The sequence below is a fragment of the Dichomitus squalens genome, assembly GCF_000275845.1.
Source record: "Dichomitus squalens LYAD-421 SS1 unplaced genomic scaffold DICSQscaffold_18, whole genome shotgun sequence".
Lineage (NCBI taxonomy): Eukaryota > Fungi > Basidiomycota > Agaricomycetes > Polyporales > Polyporaceae > Dichomitus > Dichomitus squalens.
In genome coordinates, this window is record NW_006766900.1 from 174837 (window position 1) to 199140 (window position 24304).

The 24304-nt window shown below is 54.2% G+C and overlaps 8 protein-coding genes and 1 non-coding gene across 9 annotated transcripts; 2 read left to right on the plus strand and 7 right to left on the minus strand.

The window, feature by feature from the left end:
* Positions 1–637: 637 nt before the first annotated feature.
* Positions 638–729, minus strand: DICSQDRAFT_t104. The gene has a single exon. It is a non-coding gene; the product is annotated as a tRNA-Ile (tRNA).
* Positions 730–1498: 769 nt separating this feature from the next.
* Positions 1499–4839, plus strand: DICSQDRAFT_87517 (polysaccharide lyase family 8 protein). The gene is made up of 11 exons (XM_007366457.1): positions 1499–1986; positions 2040–2123; positions 2187–2215; positions 2267–2469; positions 2539–2891; positions 2960–3119; positions 3173–3216; positions 3268–3433; positions 3498–3581; positions 3641–3731; positions 3789–4839. Exons 1-11 carry the CDS (start codon positions 1526–1528, stop codon positions 4733–4735), a joined length of 2622 nt encoding a protein of 873 aa, XP_007366519.1. The 5' UTR covers positions 1499–1525; the 3' UTR covers positions 4736–4839.
* Positions 4840–4920: 81 nt separating this feature from the next.
* Positions 4921–6787, minus strand: DICSQDRAFT_170833 (uncharacterized protein; the record flags this gene model as incomplete). Its single annotated transcript, XM_007366458.1, has 10 exons — positions 4921–5251; positions 5306–5346; positions 5401–5409; positions 5458–5500; positions 5553–5568; positions 5624–5764; positions 6178–6239; positions 6303–6471; positions 6551–6585; positions 6642–6787. 10 exons carry the CDS (start codon positions 6785–6787, stop codon positions 4921–4923), a joined length of 993 nt encoding a protein of 330 aa, XP_007366520.1.
* Positions 6788–7413: 626 nt separating this feature from the next.
* Positions 7414–8853, minus strand: DICSQDRAFT_137226 (putative isomerase YbhE). The gene is made up of 4 exons (XM_007366459.1): positions 8527–8853; positions 8184–8472; positions 7528–8124; positions 7414–7475 (listed from the first exon to the last, which is right to left on the minus strand). The coding sequence occupies exons 1-3, from the start codon at positions 8824–8826 to the stop codon at positions 7649–7651; spliced, it is 1065 nt and encodes a 354-aa protein (XP_007366521.1). The 5' UTR covers positions 8827–8853; the 3' UTR covers positions 7414–7475; positions 7528–7648.
* A 2402-nt stretch (positions 8854–11255) lies between these two features.
* Positions 11256–12385, minus strand: DICSQDRAFT_147683 (EF-hand; the record flags this gene model as incomplete). Its single annotated transcript, XM_007366460.1, has 7 exons — positions 11256–11443; positions 11556–11754; positions 11810–11850; positions 11915–11944; positions 12007–12071; positions 12130–12263; positions 12374–12385. 7 exons carry the CDS (start codon positions 12383–12385, stop codon positions 11256–11258), a joined length of 669 nt encoding a protein of 222 aa, XP_007366522.1.
* A 414-nt stretch (positions 12386–12799) lies between these two features.
* DICSQDRAFT_137227 (uncharacterized protein) lies at positions 12800–14770 on the minus strand. The gene is made up of 11 exons (XM_007366461.1): positions 14679–14770; positions 14585–14619; positions 14363–14529; positions 14238–14301; positions 14091–14188; positions 13947–14035; positions 13673–13831; positions 13570–13621; positions 13475–13515; positions 12993–13416; positions 12800–12934 (listed from the first exon to the last, which is right to left on the minus strand). The coding sequence occupies exons 4-11, from the start codon at positions 14266–14268 to the stop codon at positions 12878–12880; spliced, it is 951 nt and encodes a 316-aa protein (XP_007366523.1). The 5' UTR covers positions 14269–14301; positions 14363–14529; positions 14585–14619; positions 14679–14770; the 3' UTR covers positions 12800–12877.
* Positions 14771–16756: 1986 nt separating this feature from the next.
* DICSQDRAFT_127534 (uncharacterized protein) lies at positions 16757–18216 on the minus strand (the record flags this gene model as incomplete). The annotated part of the gene is made up of 4 exons (XM_007366462.1): positions 16757–17440; positions 17663–17693; positions 17748–18022; positions 18136–18216. The coding sequence occupies 4 exons, from the start codon at positions 18214–18216 to the stop codon at positions 16757–16759; spliced, it is 1071 nt and encodes a 356-aa protein (XP_007366524.1).
* Positions 18217–19142: 926 nt separating this feature from the next.
* DICSQDRAFT_107101 (uncharacterized protein) lies at positions 19143–20343 on the minus strand. Its single transcript, XM_007366463.1, has 6 exons — positions 20260–20343; positions 20114–20196; positions 19780–19993; positions 19660–19727; positions 19490–19605; positions 19143–19433 (listed from the first exon to the last, which is right to left on the minus strand). Exons 2-5 carry the CDS (start codon positions 20116–20118, stop codon positions 19527–19529), a joined length of 366 nt encoding a protein of 121 aa, XP_007366525.1. The 5' UTR covers positions 20119–20196; positions 20260–20343; the 3' UTR covers positions 19143–19433; positions 19490–19526.
* Positions 20344–20351: 8 nt separating this feature from the next.
* On the plus strand, positions 20352–22668 carry DICSQDRAFT_137230 (uncharacterized protein). Its single transcript, XM_007366464.1, has 2 exons — positions 20352–21342; positions 21397–22668. Exons 1-2 carry the CDS (start codon positions 21338–21340, stop codon positions 22097–22099), a joined length of 708 nt encoding a protein of 235 aa, XP_007366526.1. The 5' UTR covers positions 20352–21337; the 3' UTR covers positions 22100–22668.
* Positions 22669–24304: the final 1636 nt, after the last annotated feature.

A 24304-nucleotide genomic window follows, 5' to 3' on the forward strand; every position in this document is an offset into this window, starting at 1 on the left:
CAAAGCGCGCCACAACAGTCTACAGCGCATGCATGGCAGGCAGCATATGATCGTGCCAGATCCAAGCAGCGGTTGCACATTGATAACGATGGCAAAAGATCCAGGTGAGCTGCGAGCTTACAGATCGCAGCACGCAATGAGCGGCGCAGATTCTGCAGCGTCGAGCAGGGCTCATAACCTGTTGAACCCGGGGGGCGAAGGCCTCTCCCACGGGTGGCAACGACAGCGGATAGCCTGCAACTCACCTAGAAGGGTTGTTGGTTATAAGAGGCTTGTTAGAGCGATGAGAGGAGACGTTCGAGTGAACTGAACTGTAGATTGGGGGTACAGAGGTCCCCTATATATACTACTGTACATCTGTGGCTACGTAGTACTATACAGTACATTCCCAGGATGCACAGTCGCACAGAGATGCAGTGCGTACACAGCGAAGCTGTGTGTGTACCACATGAGTAGTACAGCCTCGGTTATTGCAGTAACCAGCTGTGCCGTTCCATATCTTGTGACGGCTGTGTTAAGCAAGCTGTGTAAACCAGCACCTGTTCAACAAATATAGTGCCACTGTTGTACATGCTGCCTCTGTACCATGGGCCGCGAGTCAAGCGTCCTGACACAAGGTGGGTACAGGAAAAATACTTGGCCAACGCCGGGGTCGAACCGACGACCTTGGCGTAACATGCGCAGGGCGCGCTATTAGCACCACGCTCTAACCAACTGAGCTAGTCGGCCGTTATACAGGTTGTATTAAGTATAATCACAACCCAATCGAACGTAGAGGAGGGAAATGCGTCGGAAATGCCACTGGGGGCATTTATGCTATATGCAACAAGTAGCTGGGTTGAACAAGGATTGTCTATCTGACTCGATCGGATACCCTTAGCATATTCTCTATACATCCTCAGTCCGTCGGCTCAACATGTACAGGGACATTTGATGGCCTTATCCGATAAATTTGCCGCTGACCACTTGTCTGTCCAATTGTTCATGTGACACGCTCGCAGGCGGGTCTCGAGTCGCTTCGGTGTATCCATGATCAGCAGGTCTGAATATCGTATGGTGAGCATGCTGGAAGTTCACGTTCAGCCCCGGAACCACTGCTGAATTTGAACCAAATAGTGCATGATGCACAATATTGACTAACGGGTCCGATTGCGATATTGCTCTCAGGCTACACGACACCGCGCTGACCCTGCGGGGAGGCTCAAGCTCGATTCGGAACTGCGATTATTTTTCGCCAAGCACTGTAGCCGCCGCCTGGGGCGGATCGCGTCTCAGGCACATCTGGTGACGAGCCTTCGTTCGCCTCATTGCTTGCAGTGTTCGTCGCGGAGTTGTTCGCCGAACAGGCCGCTGGGCGAATGCGGCGTAACCTAATCATACGGCCGTGCTTCCGGCCGCACTCCTGCCCTTAGCGCTGCCACGGGACCAAGTCGTATAAGGTTCCAACGCACATAAAAGTGAAGTCTGTCAGCCCTGCCGCCTTCCACCATCGGCTCCAGGAGATTTCTGCCCCGGAGTTTCCCCCATGGCAAGCACAGGTATCCCCTTGCAGCGTATTCTGGCTGTCGCGGTCGGTGTCGTGTTGCTCTTATGCCACCTCCAAGAGGGCTATGGCGCTGTCGCGGCGGCGGGAACCTCCCAGTCTGGCCTCTCAATCTCCACACGAGGTATCAGCTCGAGCGTACCATTTTCAACTTCACATGCACGGGCTGCTACTAGTACCGCCTCCTCTTCCCTGCTCACGACGTCGCTTACCGTGTCCGCGGTCTCGTCGAGTGCAAGCTATTCCGCTTCGACCGTCTTTCCATCGATACACATACACTCAACGGCCACTTCTCGTTCGGCGTCAGCTACCGTCTCGTCCGGGCCAAGTGGCCCAACGCAAAGTCTTGATCCGGGCACTGCGTCTGACATCGCGACGGTCCTCGATCGCCGATTGTCGATCATCATCGAGGCCGTTGGCTCCGCTGCCAACCTATCGACTTGGTGAGCTCAAACCCCATTTGAGTTCGAGACATTGCGCTCAAAAAATATCTCAGGCTGTCGACCCTTGGAGCCGACGGCAAATGGCCCGAATCTGAGATCGATTATACTACCGGTTGCACCGCACGACGTGCCAATTGGTGAGTGATTTCAGAAGTGCCGTACGGATAAAATCGAAGCTGAAGGACCTCTCCCTCTCGTAGGCCTGCAGAAGATCACTGGACCCGCATTTGTACGTGCGGGCGTGAACTACATCAACTTTGTGGTTAATGGGTTCTTCTAGCGATAATGGCTGCCGCTTGGCACGGCGGTCTCGCAGATGCCTCGAACTACAAGAACGATTCTTCGCTGCTCGATGCGATCTCGCGGGCAATGGATTACTGGTTCGTGAATGACTTCACGAATCCGTCGTGCCTCGACCAAGGAGGACTTTCTACCTGCCCTTGCGGCACCCCCGGTTTCTGGAACACCAACTGGTTCTCTAACGTATGTAGACCCCTTCCCACCATTTCGAGTCCCGATCGCAGACTTGACTGTTCGCTTCGTTATCCGCAGATTATCGGTATCCCCGAGCTCGTCGGCGAGTCGTGCAACCTGCTCGGTGCCGCGAATATGACACCGACGCAGCTGAGCAATTGCAGCAATATCCTTGACCGCGCCTTTGGCACGTTCGGAAGATCTGTCAACGGCCTTGGGTTCTTGACCGGCGCGAACACGCTTGATGTGGCGAAGATAGGGATCGACTCCGGGCTCCTGACCAACAACGCGACTCTCGTCACGGCGGGCTACCTAAGAATCCATAGAGAGGTTGTGGTGCAGAACGCTACTCGTGCGGATGGTATTCGGGAGGACGGTAGCTTCGGCCAGCACGGTGGTATCATCTACAACGGGAACTATGGGAAGGACTAGTGCGTCGTTCCTAAATCAATCCGCGATAACCTCCAATGACGAGGAGTCAATGGCGGGAATATTACAGCACGAACGATGTCTTGGCGCTTGAGATAGCGGCAGCAGGTACGCAGTTCTCTGCGCAGAATGCGAACACAAGCTCCCAAGCAGCCTTCGAGACCTTGCTCGGCGGCGACTTATGGATGGTATACCGCAACGTCATCACAGGGGTACAACATTGGGATTTCGTAGGTGTCTTCGCTGCCCCATCCAATATGACGCTGATCCGTAGACGCACTAGAGTGTCTTGCCCCGCTTCATTACCTTCCCCGTATCAGACAACCAGTAGGAGTCCTGCATCTCACGTCCTCGTTCCTTGCTCACCTCGATATGTAGAGCAACAGCAAGCTTGAAGATCAATATTTCGCAGATCCAGGAACTTGGCAATCTGTGGGGTTCGGAAACCATTCAGTCGGTGTACAACAGCCTTGCTGTGAATAGCTGGACAGCGAATTCTGGTGATATTATAGGAAACCGCATGTTCTACGACAATGACTACATGGTGAGTCACTGCTTGTCGACAAGTTTCGCGGGCATTGGCCGTACTGAGATATGATTGCCCAAAGGTGCAACGTGGCCGCGGATATGTCAGTACGCTCCGGATGTACTCAGCCCGTACATCAAATACGGAATGTGTCAATTCGCAAAACGTAGGCTCTTGACGGAATCGGTGGATGCGGCATATTCTAATATTATTTCCCCGTCCCAGCCATTCGGCTTCCACCTCTCAGATGGAACACTTTATACGTATCTGCAAGGCGACGAATATGAGGACATCGCGGCGGCATGGGATTGGAACTGTAAGTCTGCTGCCTAGGTACTGTGCGAGAGGGGTTTCACTGAAATTCGTGGCACAGTGATCCCAGGCACCACGTTGGACTACAACGCTACTCCCTTGAGCTGCAACTTTACAGAGTGGAACGGCACCCAGGCCTTCGTCGGAGGTGTTTCTGATGGCAGCGTCGGCGCTGCAGCGATGCGGTACACAAACCCTTACACTGGTAGCCTTAGTTTCCAAAAGGCGTGGTTCTTCCTAGATGACGACGTCCAACACATCATGATCTCGTACGCTGAATCGAACTCCTCCTCAGCCAATCCCGTCGTCTCCGTCATTGACCAGAAGCGTCTCAATGGCAACGTCTACGTCAACGGACGTGCCCTCAGGCAGGGCGGAAATTTCTCATACGTAGAGTCCCTCTGGCACGACGGTGTCGGCTACACGTTTGACCATGGGCTCCTTGACAGCCGTTCCGACTTAGCAGTTGATTTTGGGGCGCGCTCAGGCGACTGGGCGGCCATCGGCGTCTCGACCGCGGGGAACATCACTGTCGACCTCTTCTCTGCGTGGATCAACCACGGATCCGGTAACCGGCTCGACGTCCCTATCGCATACACCGCATACCCTGCAACGACGTTCAAGATATTCGAGCGCAAACGCGCCGACACACAGTTGCTCTCCATCCGGAACGATCAGTCAGTATCCGCCGCGTACGACACGAAGCACCGCACTGCGATGATTGTGTTCTGGGACGTTCTCGGCGGCTCTATCACCTTCGTGCCAGGGCTGCTGGATGCGCCCATCACTATTCAAGCTTCAGCAAATTCTGCTGTCATCTACAAGCTTGATGATGGCAATGTCACCGTCTCCGACCCATCACAAACCTTTTCAACCCTCAACCTCGCGATCCAAGTCGGATTGTTAGGCCGTAGGCCAAAGGGATGGGGTAGCGAGCGCACCAGGACAATAAGCTTCACTCTGCCTGGCGGAGGTATGGCCGGAAGTAGCGTCACGAAGGCACTGTGAGATGCAGTATTCCTATCAGTATAAAGTACCAGTAGCCTATCTCTCTTTCGAAGCACGGTGTCTACTCAGACTCTCCTGCGCATGATACAAGATCGGACCTGTTTTTACGTTATGTTCTCGCGTTGGTTGGCAAAGGCATGCTATCATCAGAGGAACACTCACTTCTCTTTCGTACTGAGCCCGGCTCAGTACGATAGACGATGGCGCATATTTGACGGGACCTCAATACCGTCTTTGAAGGGATCGCTTCTGAACTGCGGCTGTTCCTCGTCATCCTCCCCATCTTCGTAATCGGGGCTGTCCACATCGTAGACGCCGTCGCCGTCGCTATCATCCTGGAAACCACTACAGTGGAAGGGTGTCATCGAGGTGGCGCCGAGGTTGCCGATAACATTTGCCGTGCTAAAATTGACGTTGGACAGGTGCATGCTCCCCTCAAGCTCATTTTCCACCCCGTCGGAGAAGTAGATGCCACGAAGATCGAGTAAGAAACGGCATAGGAAGCAGACAGTGAGGCTAATGCGAAGGTCAGTAAACCTGACAGGACAGACAGATAGTCGCTAGACGCACACTTCGTCGAAGTATGGCCAGACACGGAGGAACGTGGATGGCTGAGCGGAAAGATTGGCTTAGGTGTCGCACTACATGGACAGGTGAAGTCTCACCGAGTCGGTCTAGGGTAATGTGAACACGCATCGCAGAAGAGACATTATTGAGCGTACCAGACTGGAGACAATAGACACGGCCTTGCTCGGAAATAGGGTACTGGTCGTCTTTTGATGAGCTGAATTACACTAAAGACGAACGGACTACGCACACAAAGTAGGCTGTGCCTGACAGCACCAATAGCTAAGTGCTGTTCGCTGTACTGCCGGAGCCTGTACTCACCGTCTCGTAGTAGAAGCGTCGTGAGTGGTGCGTGCACACCCAAGCGGGAGCAATCTCTCTTGATTCCATACGTTCGGATCCAAGTGAGCGCCAGGAAGATACCTTCCGACATCACCGTAGTCACGGTTGATATGGTCTCGACTATTACGTTCAGTACCAAATGAGCACCTGTCGGACGACTTGGATTCTACTTACACCTATATCAAACGGTAATGGTGAGCATCAAAAGAGTATCCCGATGAGTCGTCACCAGGTACTGCGTACTTGGACATCAAATCGTCAGGCAGGGTATAGGCGTGCATGCAGCCAAAAGGTGAGCCTCCTTGTACAGGTACGTAGTACGAACCGCCTGCCTGCAGCAAGTTAAACAATCGCCACCACTCGCTCATGATGCTGATGACTCACAATGAAGAATAAAGGCCTAACCATGCTAAGAGGTATAACCACCAGCAGCGGCTTCCAATCACGCCCCCAAACCGCATAGAAGCGTATGATGGTGAAGGCTGGGACGAAATTCTGTGATCTGGAACGAAATGCCTTCAGATTGGACTCACCAGCGAATGCGAGATAGTTGAGCGCAAGGAGCGCATCGTCTATATGGGTCAATCCACCGCAGCTGAGAGCCGGTAGTCAATACAGACGATAACGCAGTATGGCATAGTTTTCGCAGTGCTCGTACCCGTGATCGCTCATGTCCCATGACAGCGCTTCTAGGATAAACATGACCCTCTCGAAGAGGGCAGTGTACCGATTGAGAAGGTATACCACCGTCGCCCCCGTGAACTTCCGTCTCCATATCCTTGGCACCTCGACGGTGAACATGAGCGCCCAGTCCAGCCACAAGAGGGCTAGCGCACATGAAGGACGAAAGCTGCATAAGTCAACGCGCACTCGGGTGTATCGCCAGATGCAGGATGGAGTACTCACCTGTCGACGCCATGATGCAATAATTCTCGACCTGCCTGTGAGACGCCGTACGTCAGGCACCCAGGGATGTTTGTAAGGTCGGAAGACATACATGATGGAGTAAGTCTCGCGTATCACATCTTCATAGCTGTCGTTCATCCCGAGGGGTAGCTGAGGAAACTGCCAGCGCCGAAGGGACCGCAGGAGCACATAGGATAGAGACGACGCATCAAGCCCACCGAGCGTGGTGGGACTCATCTCTGTCACCACGCAAAAGTGGGAGAGACAAGGATGGGCCCGCCTTTAATATGTTTGATCTGTAGCCGGCGCGCCCATCTCCAGTGTAGTACAGGCTATCTGCTATATCAAGCTATAGTGAACCAGTAGAGAGAGGCGCTACTGTACGTCAGAGCGCCTTCGGCCTGAGAAATGGCCAATAATAACCAGAAGAAGCCTGGATTTGAATGCCGGTCAGTGCTAGTGTGGGTACAACCCACGACGATGACATGATAGAAGTCGTACCTCAGGCGGATTCCGCTCTATCGAGGCGGAATCCGCGGAGAGGGCGAAGTCAGGGCGACATAACGTGCGGGGAGGTCAGGGGATATCGGGGTTAGGCTAGATGTAACATGGATGAGGAAGCTGCTGCTGTCTCTGGAATGACAGTGCCGCTCAGCAAGTTCAGCAAAGGGCCTTCTCACAACTGATGGGGATGGAGATGAGCACGACAGCGATGCGTTCGAACCGAACACGTAGGTTGCTTTCGGTCACCAAGAAGCTTCGCTGCAGACCACTTCGCGTGCCAATCAGAAGGACCCCATGTCAGTACCCAAGTGCATGACCAGCTGATCGCGCAAGACTTTCAACGCCAGAGTGCTTAGGAGTTGGAGGTGCTAAGTGGAGACGCAACGATAAGACGTTATACATTAACGAGCCTATGATAAATCTGCGAGAAGCAACGGTCAACACCGGACGGTAGTCATAGAAATCGAACGCACCGAATACATTGACATTCAACACTTCTATCTGGCGAGCTTTGATTCGATGCGACAGACACAGACACGAAGACAGGCGTTCGAAAAGCCGCCAACGGCACCACCATCCGCGTCGAGGACCGGACTAGAGCCACAAGAAGCCGGTGGGCGCGGCGAGATCAATCGATGCAATCTCCCTCAAACTCCTTCCGCCATCTACCCGTTCGAAAATCTTAACGCCTCCGCCGTGAACACCACCCGCGATGAGGTACTTGTCGTCTGGGCCGCCAAAGACCATACCTCGGAGATGCTTGAGCCCAGAGCGCACCTCGGTCACGTAGCCAATCTTGCCCTTTGAGTCGACTGTTGAGAAGATAGCGATCGTGTCGCCCTCCGGCGAGGGGTCGTTTCGGTTCGAGACGTAGATGTATGGCGTGTGATACGACGAGTTGGGGGCGGGGATCAGAATCTCTGCAGCGAGCATGTAGGCTGCGTGCTCAGGCGGGGGAGGGGTCGCCATAGTCGAGATGGTGTCGAGGAGGATTGGCTCTTGAGGCAGAGGAGGCACGCGGTGCGCAACCACTTCGCTGGTCAGCTCCAAGAGAGTATAAACCACGTCCTCTAGCGAACCAATCCTCGCGTCAGGCATCCTTTGCGGATTCGAAGTTCAAAAAACATACCATAGAATGCGACGTGCCGAGGACCGGCGCCTGCCTTGTACGAGATGACACCCTTTTCCGCCCAGGTGCCATCTCCGTCACGGACGAGCCGGCGGGTCTTGTCCGCGCCAAGGTCGGGGATAAGCAGCTCCTTGTAGTGGGGATGCGGGATCACCTGGTGGAGGTGGGAGCCTTCCTGGCGATCCTTGTTGGGACCAGTACCCGTGAAGGGAACGGTGACTGTCTTCGCGGCGACAATGTACGGCGGTTCTAGGGATAAGGGCACCGCAGCAAAGGTGCCAGAGCTATACTGGACTCGACTTGGGATCAGTTGGTTCGCACGACAACGCTGGACTTTACTTACGTTCCCGAGAAGCAGCTCTTCATCCAGAGCGACGAGCGAGCACGGGTCAGCACCGCCGCTCGGCCCCTCTCCTATAGCGGTAGCGCGACCCTCCCCATCGAGCTTCAACGCAATGATCCTTCCCTCGCTCTGTTCGAGAGCCGTATATGCGATGCTCTTGTCGGCGGGATGCGCGGTGATCCATGAGGGATGGTGGCCGACGGTGATGGTGGAAGTCAAGGTGAGCGAGGGCGCTTGCTGATCGAACGCGAGGGTATAGATTTCGCTTGTGTACGACGCGACCAGGATGCGATGGACCATGTTGACCTGGGACGAGCTCAGGTTGTGCTCGCACCTCTGATTCGGCTTATCGGAAGGGTCTGAACGCAAGGCTTATATGGCGGCACGCCCGGCGCCGCGAGACCGAGGAATGTCCGCTGCTGATATCGATGTTGACAGGGACGGCGGTGACATGGTGAATCCGAGTGGTACTTAGGTTAGCAGAGCCCTGCTTCCCCCCAACTGACGCAGACTTCAGGACGATTGTGGCGACGGCGTATACCATCTACGTTCCCTTCCTGAAGCGTCCATCGCCCGCGAAGCGACGTAACACGTTCCTCCTATTTCCGAAGTTTATCCATGCGGGCGACGTTATCAAATATTGCTCGTTAGGAAGATGATTCCTAGCCTACAGCTGGCAGGGAATGACGATGAGATTAGCTGTAGCGGGTACCCCCATGGTTTCACCGAATCATGTTAGCCTTTCTTCTTCTGATGAGACTTGACGAACATGGACGGCAAAGCCGACTTTCTGCCGCGATTGCAAGAGTACTGTGTACCGCGAGTTGTTTCACGTACACTCCGATAGGCATAGGCGACGCTAGTAATGCTAATGCTACTCGCGAGGACTCACTAAGCCAGTGGACATTGTGCCGTAAGGGACATCCGGAGAGGGTTTCGGTGGGAAGGGGCCACAGAGACCTGCCAATCTTAGACTGACAGCGACTAGATGCAAGCTACGCAAGACAGCTAGCTATTCAAGAGCAACAATGCGAATGGAAAACGTCCCGGCCCGGAATGATAACCCGCCATCCTGAGACAGCTGTACCATAAGTGCTGGAGTGTAGTAGCTCACAATACAAAATGCGAAATGGATTGGTACTAACAACAATAGTATGGTATGGCTTCAATAGGACCCTGGCCAGCAGGTAGGGTCAAATCACGATGCAGGGCGATACAGGGTATCAATGTCGACTAGATTTGGTGCAAAGTTATCATGAGTCTGAGTATGTCGACGATAGAAACGGGCCGTACCAAACTTCGTTCACGCTATACATGTATTCGGTGAGAGCCTCTCCATATTCCAAAGTGGTAAACGTATGGATATCTGGTCCTCCGCACTTCAATAACGGGTGGCCATGAATATTGTGTGCACCTGGCAGGCTCGGCGCAAATTACTTATGCGCCCGAGCACAATTTGCGCTACTTTTTATCCTGTCAGATCGGACCGAATCGAGTTTATGACCTATTTGGGTGAAATTCGTCACAACTTTGAGGATGAATTGGGTACATGCCTGATATAGCAATAGGTGCGCCTGAGCGCGTCCTCGTCCTCCTCACTGCACCCCGCCTCGGCCAGGTGAGTATGTCGGGTTCATCTGACGTCGCGAGGCCGCATATATGCGTGCTAATATCACTAGTCTCTCCCTTCCGGAAAATCGGTCTAATGTGTCTATGACGGTCTAATGGTTCTGTCGGCGGTAAAGCTGTTTCTTCAGGTAGAATTTGACGAACAGGTGAGATAGTGCACATTCCGACCCTTGGAAGACTGCATCGTGATCTGTGAGTGAGCAGTCCCTTGTAGAGGTATATGTCTGCTGGTGTACTTGCGCATACACTTCATATATTCAAGTCCGTATACCGCAGGTATATGTCTGTATATTCTTCCTCTTAAGAGTGCCGTCCCACAGTCATCGCCAGAAGAATATTGTCCTATTCTGGCCGTCCTTCTAGAGGATACAAGCCAACCAAGCACGAGCAAAGAGGATTACGGACGTCCCATAAGCCTAGGCCAACTGACTGTATTCGTTGCCTTCGATATGCTTAGTTCCCTCCAACAGGCCTCAAAAGGGTGCGGGCAACCTATTTAGTCTTGTAGAGAGTCCGGAAAAACTTCGGCCTTCAGTACAATCAGCTTGACCGCTTGGACGGAATGGTTACTGAGGTATGTGTTTGCCCCAGATCGTTCGCAGTGCGATGAACGGCCTGTGGTCAGAGATGTGTGTTATTTTGACCTCGGTGAACGTTCATTCAAGAAACCCAGTAGCAATCACAGCATAATTCTCAATTTCCGAGAATGACTACACCAAAATCAGCTACCGCGTCCGAACATTAGGGTCAAGTGGGTCCGGCTGTCTCATTCAACATGACATTGAACCAGCTTATTGTGCCCTTGCTCACTGACCGTCAACCTAGCGCGGATTTGACCCGTCTGGAGCTGATATAGGGATACCGCTCAGGCTCACGCTAGGCTTCGAATGCATTCAAGGTTCGCAATTGGGGATCACTGACTGTTACTACAAGTGGTACCACTGAATCGTCCGTAATTCATCATCACATTCCAAGCCAGTACAACGAGCGCAGCGATACTCGTGTCTGCACATTTCATCTTCATCTCCATTTCCCCCTTCTCGTTTCCGCACTGGACGACGCTCCGCCGCAACATCCTTGAGGACTTTGCGCGCACCAGCTTAGGGTAAGGAGAGGACGGTGTGCATGAACTGCTCGTAGTTGACCTGCACCCAGCCATCGCGATCCGTGTCGAGCCTCTGGAAGGACTCCGAGATCTGCTTGATCACCACGCACGCGCGCACGAAGCGGTCGAACGTGATCCCGCCTCCGGAGGGCGCACCGTGGGGGCCATGGCTCGGACCGGTGCCTTGAAGAATGCCTGCCCCAAACGGGGAGACCGATCAGGATATGCAAGCTAATCCCCCAAGAGCCACTGGAGGGGCAGACGCGGCGGGAGGGCGAGAGCGAAAGGGGCTTACCGTACTTGGCCTCTACGAGGTGCAAGAGCTGTGGCGAAAGAGAGTAGCCAAACTGGTGGAGAGCCTGTCTGAGCTCGTTGGCGTCGATCGAGCCCGACTGGTCGCGGTCGAAGTGGCGGTAGACGTTCTGCCAGTCCTTAATGTATTTCCACAGTCCGGAGAACTCGTTGAAGCCGATCGTCCCGCTGCGATCCGTATCCTGTGTTCCCATCAATAATGAACGCGACGCGGGTCTGAAATGATGGTCTGCTCACGAAGATCGACATAAGCAACTTGACGGTGTCGAGATCAAACGCTGTTGAGTGGAGCGCCGCACTAGATCAGTACTGAGGCGCGCGTCCGCGAAGCGGCGTACGTACGACTCCAGTCTCCATTTATGAGGGCTTTCTCTGTGATGCCACAAACCTCGCGTCAGCGAGAGGACTCGCACGCGCAAGGGCGAGGTACTCACGAAGCTCGTGCACGGTGATGTGGCCCGATCGGTCGGTATCGACGGCCGAGAACCAGCTCCAAAGCCTGCGCGCGATAGTTCCGTGTTTACATTGTGATAACGAAGCTCATGAAGAGAACTCACTGGGGGTCCGTGCCGGGAGGAGGGCCAGGAGGCGCAGGCGCGAAGCCACCAGGTCCCGGGCCGCCACCGCCATACCCGGGAGGGCCACCGTATCCACTGGGAGCCCCGCCGTAACCAGGATTCCCGCCGTATCCCTATCACATAGATGGATGTCAATGAGCGACTTGAACCCCTCTTGAGATCGCTCGAAGAGTGGGGAAAGATGGATGTCACGATAGAGACAGTAGAGGGGCACAGGACTTACTCCGTAGGACATGTCTGCAAATTAGGTGTAGAGCGTTGAGGAGCCTGCTGGATGTGATGTCAGCGCATGACTGAAAGGCAGGGGCGTTAAGTACTTGCTGAATAGCGTACACAGGCCGATGCGTATAGATGAGCGGTGGTGGCAGAAGACGAGAGAGCACTGGGTTGTGCGGCTAGGACCGCCACAATTATGCTGGACAGCGCCGAGCATAGCTTGATCTCGATGCAATCCTAGGAGATCTCTACTGATGTCATCGATTCTCACGAGATATGTCGGCATAAGAAGTCCCCTGGGATAGCATCAGCACAGGCTGTTCATGCCAAGGTCATGAACCTATTGGGAATCCGCATACAACTACTACACTCAAACATCCAGAGCGCTCTCAAGGGAAGGACGGTCCACGTTTGTCATTCAGCATGGGTATGGGGGTATTGGATCACATTGTTGTACATTTTGGAACGACTGCTCCATTCTCGTCATCCTTTTTCCGAGACCTTTGTGGTCTCACAGATGCGAGAAAACTTGCGATGAGGATGCCTGTGACCCGTCCTGGTATGATGCCTGCGTAGGTACTAGGTTCGTCAACTGTGCAAGGGTGGGTCCAAATAGAGGTACTGACCGGGCTCAAGGGGCTAATGGGCGCCTCTAGCTCAATGTCTACCATGACAGGCGGCCGCAGACCCTCCCGGAACGGATCGCTCACGAAGATAGGCTTCTCGTCCTCGTACCATCCGTCGCCCTCCCCACTCCGCTTGACCTCCTTGATCCCATCCACATGCGCGGCGCGCGACTCGACGTCGAGGGTGCTCGCGAACCCCGAGGCGTCCGAGGAGATGCTAGACGTGTTGTCTGGGTGCGAGAGCGTCGCGCCCATGTTTCCGACGATTCTGGAGATGTTGAAGTGAATGTCGGACATCTTGACGGAGAAGGTGGACTCAGCGCCAGCAGGCGCGCTGGGTCCGCCGTGGACACGGGGCGCGCGATCGGCGAAATAGAGCCCACGGAGGTCGAGCATGAAGCGCGACAGGAAGATGACGGTGAATCTAGACATCGTTTAAGCCGGGATGAAGGTGGAGCGGTGAGTGGATCCCGAATGCTTACACTTGCGAAAAGTAGGGCCAGACCATCCACACAGTCAGTTGCTAATGACGTGACTTCAGCAAGTGGAAAGGGCAAGGAAGACAGGCAGGACGTACGGAACCTATATTGCTGGTGACGAGTGTGACGATTTCAAGTAGGAGTAGGATGCTGCACCGAGCGTCAGTATATGATAACAGTCCCTCATGAGCGATACCATACATGAAGTAAGCTGTGCCATCCCGAAGGAGGAGCGTCGCTAGCGGTGTGCGCACGCCAAGCCTTAATGAATCTCGATTAATGCCGAATGTCTTCATCCACGTAAGGCCGATGAGGATAGCTTCAGCTGCGATCGTCGTGGCTTGCGCAATAATCGTGACTTTGAAGGAAGGGTCAGTGCGCAATTGACCGTCTAGCCCTATGCTGCTTACATCTAAAACAAAAAGATCAGTACAAGAATTCTACAACGACAACGCATAGGTACAGTGGTACTGACTTCGTAAGTAGAGCGTCCGAAATCGTCCACCCAAGGAGACAGCCAAACGGTGCTCCGGCCTGCACCGGGCTGTAGTGGGTGGCCTCGTACTGTGCTCTCGTGTCAGCCGAGAAGCGTAAAGGGTTGCATGTTGGAAGAGCCTACAATTTGCAGTACAGGTTTGGCAAGTGTCAAGGGAACGACAAGCAGCAGTGGCTTCCAGTCTCGCCCCCAGACAGCGTACACACGGAGGGTCGTGAAAGCTGGGCGACATGAGTGTACGCCTGCATGTGAGTGAACTGCAAGCCTTACCAGCAAACGCGAGGTAATTGAGGAGCAGCATAACGTCATCCCCACGCTCAATCCCGCCGCAAGTCTTGTAGAGGTCAAAACCTCATCAGTGGCGCCGAAGCTTGTCCGAAAGACTGAATGCCCACCCTATTGCTAGAGTTCCACAACAAAACCTCGCTTGCAAAGAATAGGCGGTCCAAGAGCGCCGTATAGCGCGTGAAGAGGTACACGAGCGTTGCCCCTGTGAATCTACGTCTCCATATGCGCCGGACTTCGGTCGTGAAGGTCAGGGCAAAGTCGAACCATAGAAGAGCTAGATACCATGCGATCAGCAGGTTCTCAAAGGCAACGGGACATGTGAGACTCACCGCTGGACGCAACAATGCAATAGTTCTCGACCAAACTATAGGGCAGATTCAATAAGTGAGCAATTCAAACGTGGACTGTCGAGCACCTACAGACGAGGGTACGCGGCGATGAGCTCTTGCTCGTAAGTTTCACCTGACATTTTTTCAGAAAATTGCCCTCCGGATAAGCTGTGCGCTGGATGAACAAGATTGTACTGGCAGGGGTACCGAAGAGATTGCGGGGACGTCGTCGCGCAAGAGTCGAGTATATGTAGCAGAACCCCGTGCGGGGTAGATCTGGTATCTTCGCGCCCGTTAGGACGTTCTTTGGTAAAACTCGGCCAATGGAAGGCTGTGCAGCCTACGTCCGGCGCCGGAATGAAAGATGCTAACGTTACTGAGACGCCGTACAGACACGCAACTCTGCGCACAAATAGGTTCCGTGGGACAATTCAAGGGGGATATGCCAGCGCGGTGGCGAGTGGAAGCTGATTTAGGGTTGTCCATATGCTAGGAAGACCGGTGCGACGATGGGCGCGGGAATCGGGCAGGTCATCAGGCAAAGTCGGAGAGTAGATCTCCTATGGTAGACGGGCTGCGTCGCCTCGCTTCCCTGTTCGTTCGCTGTACCCGGAAGAGGCCTGTTGTTCGCTTTGCGATCTGCCAAGAGGGAAGACAGGCGGCCTCGAGGACACTGGTAGGGTGGCGATAAATGCCGGTGTCAGGCAAGGGCCAGGGTCGTATATGGGTTGGGCAGAATAGAAAGGGGATTGGCTCAGCTTACTTGGGATTAGCAGCCACCGGAGACGCGTATGTCCGGAGACACTTCCGTCTTGCGGGTCTGAAGCGGGTATAGTAACTTGTGGAGTATCTTCTTTGTGCTGTGTCTTGGGAATTTGGTTCTCTCATTCGAAGCTTCTCAGAGAGGAGGCAGTGTCTCAGTCAGGGCCGCATCTGCGGAAGGTTGACTTATTGTAGCCATTACATACTTATACTATATATCCGTCCACGAGAAGGCGAAGGCTATGGGAGAGGCTCGTCGTGGAGAATGCATGGCATGGGCGCGACCGTCATGCAGGGGCACTACGATAGCGGGTCCTTCCGTTTTTCCACGATGAAGCGGAACGCCGGCGAACTTGAGCGCCGTGTATCATTAACTACGGACCAGGATGATCACAAAACGGTTTTGACTTATAGGAAACGGTGAACTATACATACATTGTGTTATGCTACACTTAGGATCAGACATCTCGGAATAGACGGTCGGTGGGGCGTCGCTCCTTACCCAGCCCCTGCGAGTCTTGACAATTCCACTCTATCAGTGACCCATCCGAGTCAATTGAATTGAAATTGGTCACGGCAAAGTCCGTCTGTCGGAAGGTCCTCCAGCCATCGCACGTTAAGACCGTGTCTTCCTAGCCCTCTTAGGACATTCATTGGCTCCAGGTCTGAGTCGCACTGTGCCAAGGTCAACGTCCGAAGCTTTAGCACCCCTGCAGCTCTGCATATTGCACTGAGCTGATCCCCGCGGAGAGTGCATCTTTCCAGAGTGATGGTCTCGAGCCGCAGGCACATCGAGCGGTATGTATGGGCCTTTGCGCTTGCACTTGCAATTTCCACCATAATGGTCGGATCGTCGAGGGTCAGCTCCTGGATGCGAGGTGTTGCACGTAGGACCTTCAAGGTCATGTCGGGAGTGAAGAGGTACAATCGCATGGTGCAGACGTTGTGCAGCGAGCATTGAGACAAGAAGTCTGTGAACCTGTCGAAAGCGACATTCATCGGAGACTCGTTGTCCACGGCAGAGTCTATGGACATTATGCCATCATCCGAGGAAACCGTTGGTCCCCCGGAAATATCGCTATCCATGCTATCACGTTCGCTACCGTCCGATGGAAGGGTCAACCTGAGGTCGAAACGAGGTGACGCCGTGTGCATTCCGCTAGGATCTCGACGCAGGGGGCCCCTGCCGTGGACAGTCATCCCGCGAAGCATCGTAAGCAACTCCAGCTGCTTGAGCACGGGTAAAGATTCCGAGGTGAAACGAGAGAAAGGCGCCAATGTTGCGCGGAGAATCGCTTGGGTCCACGATTGGTTGAACGTGTTGCAGCAGTTCAGGTCACCGAGGGTTATGTCCACTACTCTGAGGTTCTCCGCCGAGGTGTTGATGCCTCGCAGCAAACCTCCTACTCTCTAGACGTCCAGATCAACACGCAGGATGCGAAGGTTCATGAGCGGCACAGAGAATAGTGGCCAGTGGGCGATTGCCTCCTCGAGGGACATGGGGACATGTCGAAGCACTAAGTGCTCCAGGTGGGGACAAGTGAGGAGGACGTCGATGAATTGACCGTCCCACTGCCTGTCCTTCTTCCTCCTCCGCATTGGCGGGCTGTCGAACTCGATATGTAGCGTCCGGATTCCCGAGTAGCATCTTGGGGTGTATGGAAAGCGGCAGTTGACGAGAATGAGGACCTCGAGGCGCTTGTCCCCGCTCTCGCCGAATACGTTCGGAAGGATACAGTCATCGCGAGCGCGCAGAAGCCCTTGCCCCGATCTGCGCAGTTCCAGCGCACGGAGCGAGGGGACAAACTCTTCAAGCAGACTGAGCTCCTCCAGCTCCCCCAAGTCCTCTGACTCTGCATCAGACCAATCGTAATCCTCCGAGTCTGAATCCCAATCTTGCGAATAAAGTCGAGGAAGGTTCGAAACCGTCATCTTCGTCATCGTTGATTTGTTGTCGGAAAGGGTACTACGCAGGCTGCGAACGAGGCTTGGCCGGACGTCCTCCCAGTCAATGGTGAGGTAGAGAGATGGTTCCGGAACGAGTTGACGGGCGGCGTCCAGAATGGGTCCAAGTTCCCTCGGGTCCTCCGGTAGCTTTAGTGTCGTAAGGAAGGCAGTGTTGCTCAGGCTCAGATGACGCCATCGGGTACACGTGCGTAGGATGGAGTGCTTGTGTCCAACATCCCTTGGCGCCGCTTCACGGAAGATATCTAGCATGACATCGTCCGGTAGGGTGTTGATGGGGACCAAGGCATTCCGATAACAGTGCAGAGGTACTAGTAGTCGTTGGAATCTGTTGAACACTTGCGACCTCACCTGGAGCACCTCTGTGACAGTATCTCTAAATCTTTAATCATGTTATCAGGTTGGTCGTCATGAGATGGCAGACCAGAGGACTCACATAGAATACTGGACTATCGAACCTTCCCATACATAACAAAACAGGTATTTCCGTAGCACCATAACTGCGAAAAGGATGTGGGCTACGGTGTAGTGAAAACGCTTCGCTTCGGAAGCCGGCGTCTCGGCCAGCGACGTAAGGCGGCCACGGACTGCGTCAATAGTGGGCATGATGTCGGTTTTGCAGCCAATGAGGGCGAGGTCGTTCAAGGATTCGAAGATCTGAGGGTCGGTGTGCGGACCGAAGGGCATTGCTCTCCTGATCACGAACACCCGCTGCATCGCATCGTTCAGGACATTCCCAATCCATGAAGCAACATCCAGTAACCGTGTCTCCAGCCCATCCAAGTACGCGATGCGATCAGGTCTACAGAGTATTTTGGACTTACTGGTCGATAGGTGACCGATAATGGACAGATAACGGTCGACTCACGGGTGATGTTCCAGAATGGAATCGTCAGAGAGGGCATGGAGGAAGTGTCCTTCCAACTCGCTCCCTAGAGCGAAGATGGTTTGTATAGTTTCATGGTACAGCGTTGCTGCCGACTTGTCCTGGTTGCATGGACCTGCAAGCAACAACTGCAATATATAGTAAGTCAGCGGTTTTTCGAGGACTAGGTATACTAACGCCACCCAGACGTCCTACCCATCGATCATACAGCAGGATATTTGTTGATATACTCACATGATTGGTCACGAAGAACCTATTGAGAGACGACATCTGCTATCGCTAGGGAACCAAAAGGATGGAATGCCGAGCTGCGTTTCCGACACTGTTATTGAGAGGAAGAAAGAGCGAAGAGAGTGGCCAAGCTGACGCCACATGTAACACGCATGGGAACGTTGCGAACCATATCGGACAGCTGCGTGCTGCCCTGCCACATAACGGGAGGCCGGATCGAGGCGCCTGAGTCGCAGTAAGATTGGTGTCTGAGAAGTTTCGCTTGACATTGAAAAATGGCCGGCGAGAAGGACCAGCCCGCATCATAGTCGCCGAAATATGTGCCGAAATAAACCTTTTGCATGATCTGACGAGAGGAGGATAGAATATACCCCATATGCGCAGAAGAGTTAATGCCACAGGCCGCATCCGTGAGCATGCATAGGTATCTACCTCCTGTTCACCCCGTCACTGACGCTTTGACATGATGACGGTCAGAGGAATGGGTCCCTATGGTCGTGCCGACCGCATGTTGAACTACGGAGACCACCAGGAGAGATATATGGCCATTTGACAGTCGCGTATACACTGCTGGCAAGATTGGAACGAGAGAGATGCATTGAAACGTGTATTCCTGGTCACGTGGAGTGACCAGGTCTGTATGGCAGTATGTACCAGTCCGTGTGGGGGTACCAGCTCGCGTGGTTTCGCGTTTTAGTTGCACAAGGGCAGTAGGTGATTCTCAGGGGACCGCTGGCGCCCCTTAGCTTGTGCTGGTGGGGAAGAGCGGGCTGAAGGGAGGGCGGAGCCCGACCGCAGCCCGCCACAAACCCCATCGAGGAAGAATAATGATAGCATGTAGGAAAGCACAGTCGTGGCGCGTTGAGGGCGGGCGCGAGCCCGCCCGACGCGCGCAAGGACTGTACTGTGCATTGAAGCAGTCTCGAAGGACACCGAAGCAAACTGCAATCAAGGCCACCGTGGCCAGGACTGCCCGGAGGGCTCTACACTATGAAACATGTGATGCTAAGATACATGCCTCCTGTCAGGTCACTTCCAATCACGGCGATCGGCACACGCACCAAAGCAAGAACAAGGAGCGGCCCGCTATGAGACCACCTAGCCCAGCCGATCCGACGTGTCCAGGTTGAGCAATGATCGTGCTCGGTCTTCCTTGGTACGATCATCTTTCAACATCCTAATGACAACCCATTGAGCCTCTGCATGTATCTGCGGATGGAAATTCACTCACCGGGCATCTATGCGTGGATCTTCCCCTTCCACACCGAGGACCGCTTGTGGTGTTTTGGCCTCAATGACCTAGGGAGGATGACGGTCGTATCGCAGCGAGGGAGAAAGGCGCAAGACTCACATAGTGGTTGTCGCAATGCGGACAGTACTCGTCGCTCTCCTCATACTCAGACATGTCCTTCCGGAATGCCTTCTTGCACTTCTTGCACAAGAACACCATCTCCGTCGTCTTGGCGAGCGGGTGCGTCTGTGTCTCGGCATGGCATTCTGCGCAGTCGAACCATTGCTTGCAGCACGGTGCGCGGATGGCGACTTGGGCATTCAGGACGTGTTTGCTGGTGGGCAAAGAGTGTTGAGTGTACTCCGTTTGATGAGGAAGAGCGCATATAGCCAATGTTTGTGCACCCATGGAGACCTAAGGAGGACACTCTCTGCACACATAGAGGGATACTCACCACATTTGAGAATCTTACTCCACTTGAGATGCACACGACGAGCTCAGCTGAGACGATGGTGGTGGATTGCGGAGAGCTCGGGCCTGTGGGCGGGCATCGGCATCGGGTAAGCCTATGAGCGCCGTCGGACACCCCGCCCTCCTCACCTCCACTACGTCCGAGACCTATGTCTGAGAAAGAATGCTAGTACTGTCTCTGGCCCTCTGCTGTCTGACATGAGGGAGGAAAGCCTGAGGGCTCACGGCGGAGACTCGACCTGACTGTCGAGTGCATCTATCACGCATCCATCGGGGACGAATGCCCGCTTACTGCCTTTCTCCATTCCCGTCATCATCCTCCCTGCCGTCCTCGCGGACGGCCTGCTTTCGTTTATGGCATGCACTCCGACACCGACGCAGACGCTCTTTGACGTCGTGACGACCTCCACGGTCTCGACGTCCACTTCGGAAATTGTCACTACGATCCCGGCCGAGATCAGCACCTTCCTGAGCACATTTTGCGAGAGCTCGACGGTGGATGCGAATGGGACCGCGAGCTGCGTTCTGACACAGTCTCAGGAAGTTTTCACCACCATACAAAGTGAGCTGATTCCTTTTCTCGGCGCAAAAATGCGACTTGGTGCGGCGATCGAGTCTCAACGCTGTGCGCACCCAACGAGCAGCTATCGCCTGCGGTGGACCTTACGGTACGCAGATGCCTACCTTGGCACAATGGGAACGTTCAGGGATACTCGAGACTTCTCTGTCGTTGGAATCTTTCGCCAAATGCACGTACTAATCACGGTGCTGTCCTGTAGGCCAAGAGGTCACTACCATCGAGTCGCAATTCGTAGTTCAAGTTCCTGTAACGACATCCACGCCCACTGCCACGTTCTTTTCCACCTGTCCATCCAGTGGCGGCGGCACGAGTAATGGCGGGACAAGCAATGGGGGCACAAGTAACGGCGCGACATCACTCCCTCCTTTCGCCGGGGGGACTACTCTGCCCCCCAACACATCTGTCGTCACGTCGTCGGCGACTTCCACGCTCCCTGATGGTTCCGTGGTCGTATCACTCGTTCCCACCACCATTACGGAGCCCCCAAATCCCTCGCTCATCCCAACAGATTTAGGAGGAGGCAGTGGTGATCATGGCAGTAGCATCCGAGGGGACGTGGGTACCATAATAGGAGGCACCCTGGGAGGCTTCTTAGGCCTGATGTTGATAGTCTTGCTTGGCTGGTCCATGTGGTGAGCATTGCTGCCGTTCAATCACCCCTCTCTCAGTCATTGATATGTTCCCAGGCGCAAGCGCGATGCTATCCGCGCATTGCACCTCCGGGATCAAATGTGGAACAACGAGCAACCTTCCGTGTACCCTAGGCGTCGCTCGAAAATTGAATCCTCCATCTTCGACGCCGAGGAACCGAAGCCGTATCAGTACGGTCTCGTAGGGCGGCGAGAGCTGTCCCCGTCGCGAGGTTCCTCTCCCAATCCATCCCCGGTTCCTACTCGTCCCCAGTCGCTAGTCTACACGGGTCTGTCGCCAGGGCCCCATTCGGCCGGGTTCCCTCCCCACTCCGCAGGTCTGACATCTGGCCCATACACTCCCACCTTCCCCCACTCGCAACCCCCCACTCCGAACGCCCTGCAGACGGCGACTCCCTACTTATCCGGGAGACCTATCACCCCCACATCGCCTTTGCCACCATCACACTTTTCGTCGCCGCCGCCGCCACCATCGCCTCCGCCACCCCCGCGCCTACAAGCTCCCGGTCATCGTCCGTCAGGGTCTGTCGCGTCCGTCGGTACAGCGGTCAGTTACCCATACCAGGTCCCTGTCCCGCGTGTCGGCCGCGACTCGCAAGATGAGGATGCAGAGGCGGATCCAAGTAGTCGGAGCCCGAAGCGCATGTCGCTCACGCTTGCTAATTGGAATCCAGACACAGATGGAGAACTGTTCCCTCGCGCGAGCCAGGAGAGCGAGCGGCCGGGGAGCGTCCGGTAGCGGCGTACGTAACCATGAGCCGTGCCATTGCTTAGCCAGTGTTACGTCCTCATCGCCGCCTTCGTCGCCTCTTGCAACGTAGTTTTCGCGCCGTAAGCCTGTTTGAAGCGCTCCCACGCAGTTTGGACTGGGAACGGGCTGTGGCGGTACTCCAACGGCGCTCGGGTATTTGGTGCAGTCTTCCCGTCGCGATTCCCGGGTTCTCATTCATGGCAGTGTATGCGCTGCTGGATAATTCTGTCGTGTATCTCCCTTATTTCTCCTCGACTGAACTAGTCGTCTGGTGTCTTGTTCGTGGTGGCTATCTGAAGTGGTGCGTCCGCATCAGCATGTTATACTTCCTGCACCGCGTGAAACGTCAGATTTCGGAGGGAGGAGAACACGGCGGCAATGAGCAGATTCCCACCACGTTCTCCCCACATTCCCGCCACATTCTCCGAGAAAGGAGAATGCGTGTTCATCCTCTCACAGAGCTACGCATTCTCCACACATTCCCTTCTATATTCGCCACACATTCTCTAGCGTAGACAATTTAGGACAGATCCGGATACCACGAAGCTTGGATTACCTGGTGCCATATCAAGAATTCATCAATTTGTCAGCGCACATGTTGCCACATCCCGCGTGCTCCATTTGCGAGGTTATACTGGACCGCATATCCACCGCGCGATGATAATTTAGGCACACAGATTCAAGACGGACATGAATGCCTACGTAACTACAAAAGATAACTGGGTCGCCGGATGAAAGCTAGCGCGCGGCTTGTAGAGTGCCCGCTAGCAGCGAGGATGCTGCAGCTGGTGAGGCAGCTGATCGACATACACCACAAGCAGCGCATCTCCTTGAGTTTCATGTGATGTCCGTATATGTAGGAGTTAACCCTGCCAGAAATCGGCATGAGTTTGCGCATTGTAAGAAGGGAATGTGCCAGCTTCCGGGAAGTATTGGGATATGTTTCAAGACACAACTTGATGATGGCGCGCTTTGCGTCCAGGCGTCTCTCAGCACCCATCAAAGATGTTGGCCGGCTCGAAATGGAGGAAAGCGAGACAGATAGGGGGGAACTTCTCGAACAAGGGCACCGGCGTAGACAAGTCACTATCCCCAGTAAGGACCGAAAACACCAGAGGATCCGGCACAGTCATTTTCATGGTCGTCCAAAGGGCCAGCTGACTAGTAGTGAGGAAGACGGCGAAGGAGGCGTGTCGGTTGCAGAGTCCAGAGATGACCCCCAAATGGCAAGTGTAGGTGGTGATGAGACTCAAGACATACTAGTACGGCCAGGAGACGTTGCCAAGAACCATGATGATGTGAGATCGAGTCTTCCGACACCATCGACAATGTGCTGAGTGCTCCACCCTCCCGGTCTGCAACATCGGCACTGGACAGATCCTCGTGTACAGTCCGCGCACATCCATTGCTCGACAGTGGTTCTCCAGGTTCTCTTTGCACTCGGATCCGCTCTTGAGTCTCGCCTTGAGGTACGGCTTTCTGGCTGCTGACCTGCACCACTGCAAGTGCGCATTCCTTGTGTGGACAGTTCGCAGACCAAAGACGTCATATCCGAGAGCCTTCTTCGAGACTTGCTTTTGTACTTGCATCATTTCGGTTGTTGCCAGGATGGTTTGTCGAGCATGGTGACAGCCCGAGGTCGACTGTCGACAGTAGATGGATGCAGCAGTGGTTGAGATCGATGCAGACCTAGAATAGTAGTGTACTGGTACAACTTGGGATCGTGATCTCGACACAATCCACACTTACAAATAAATGCGCATCCAAGGCTGTAGCATCAATAACCTATCAGACAGAAAGTCATTTCAATATCACTTATCTTGAGCTATTCGAGGCTACCAAATTGAGAACTAGAGAACATGATGAGATTGTCCAGGCAACATGCATATAGTCTACAGATTCGCCGTCCTGGAGAACATGGGGGAGAATGTGGAGCAAATGTGGTGGGAATCCGCACATTCTCTGCATGTTCTCTCCTGCCAAAATCTGGTGCTTCACGCTGTGCTGGCAGTGCTCGTGTGCAATCACCAGTTTCCTTCTGTCCCGGGTGGAAAATCGCTAGAATGTATTTTCACGCGCCACGATCCAGCTCTTCGGCAGAATGTGGTTCATCCTCATCCAGCGGCCAGCTCTCACATCAGGCAGCTCGAGACGAAGAAAGACATGACTAAGCTGTTGTGCTCGACCTTAGAG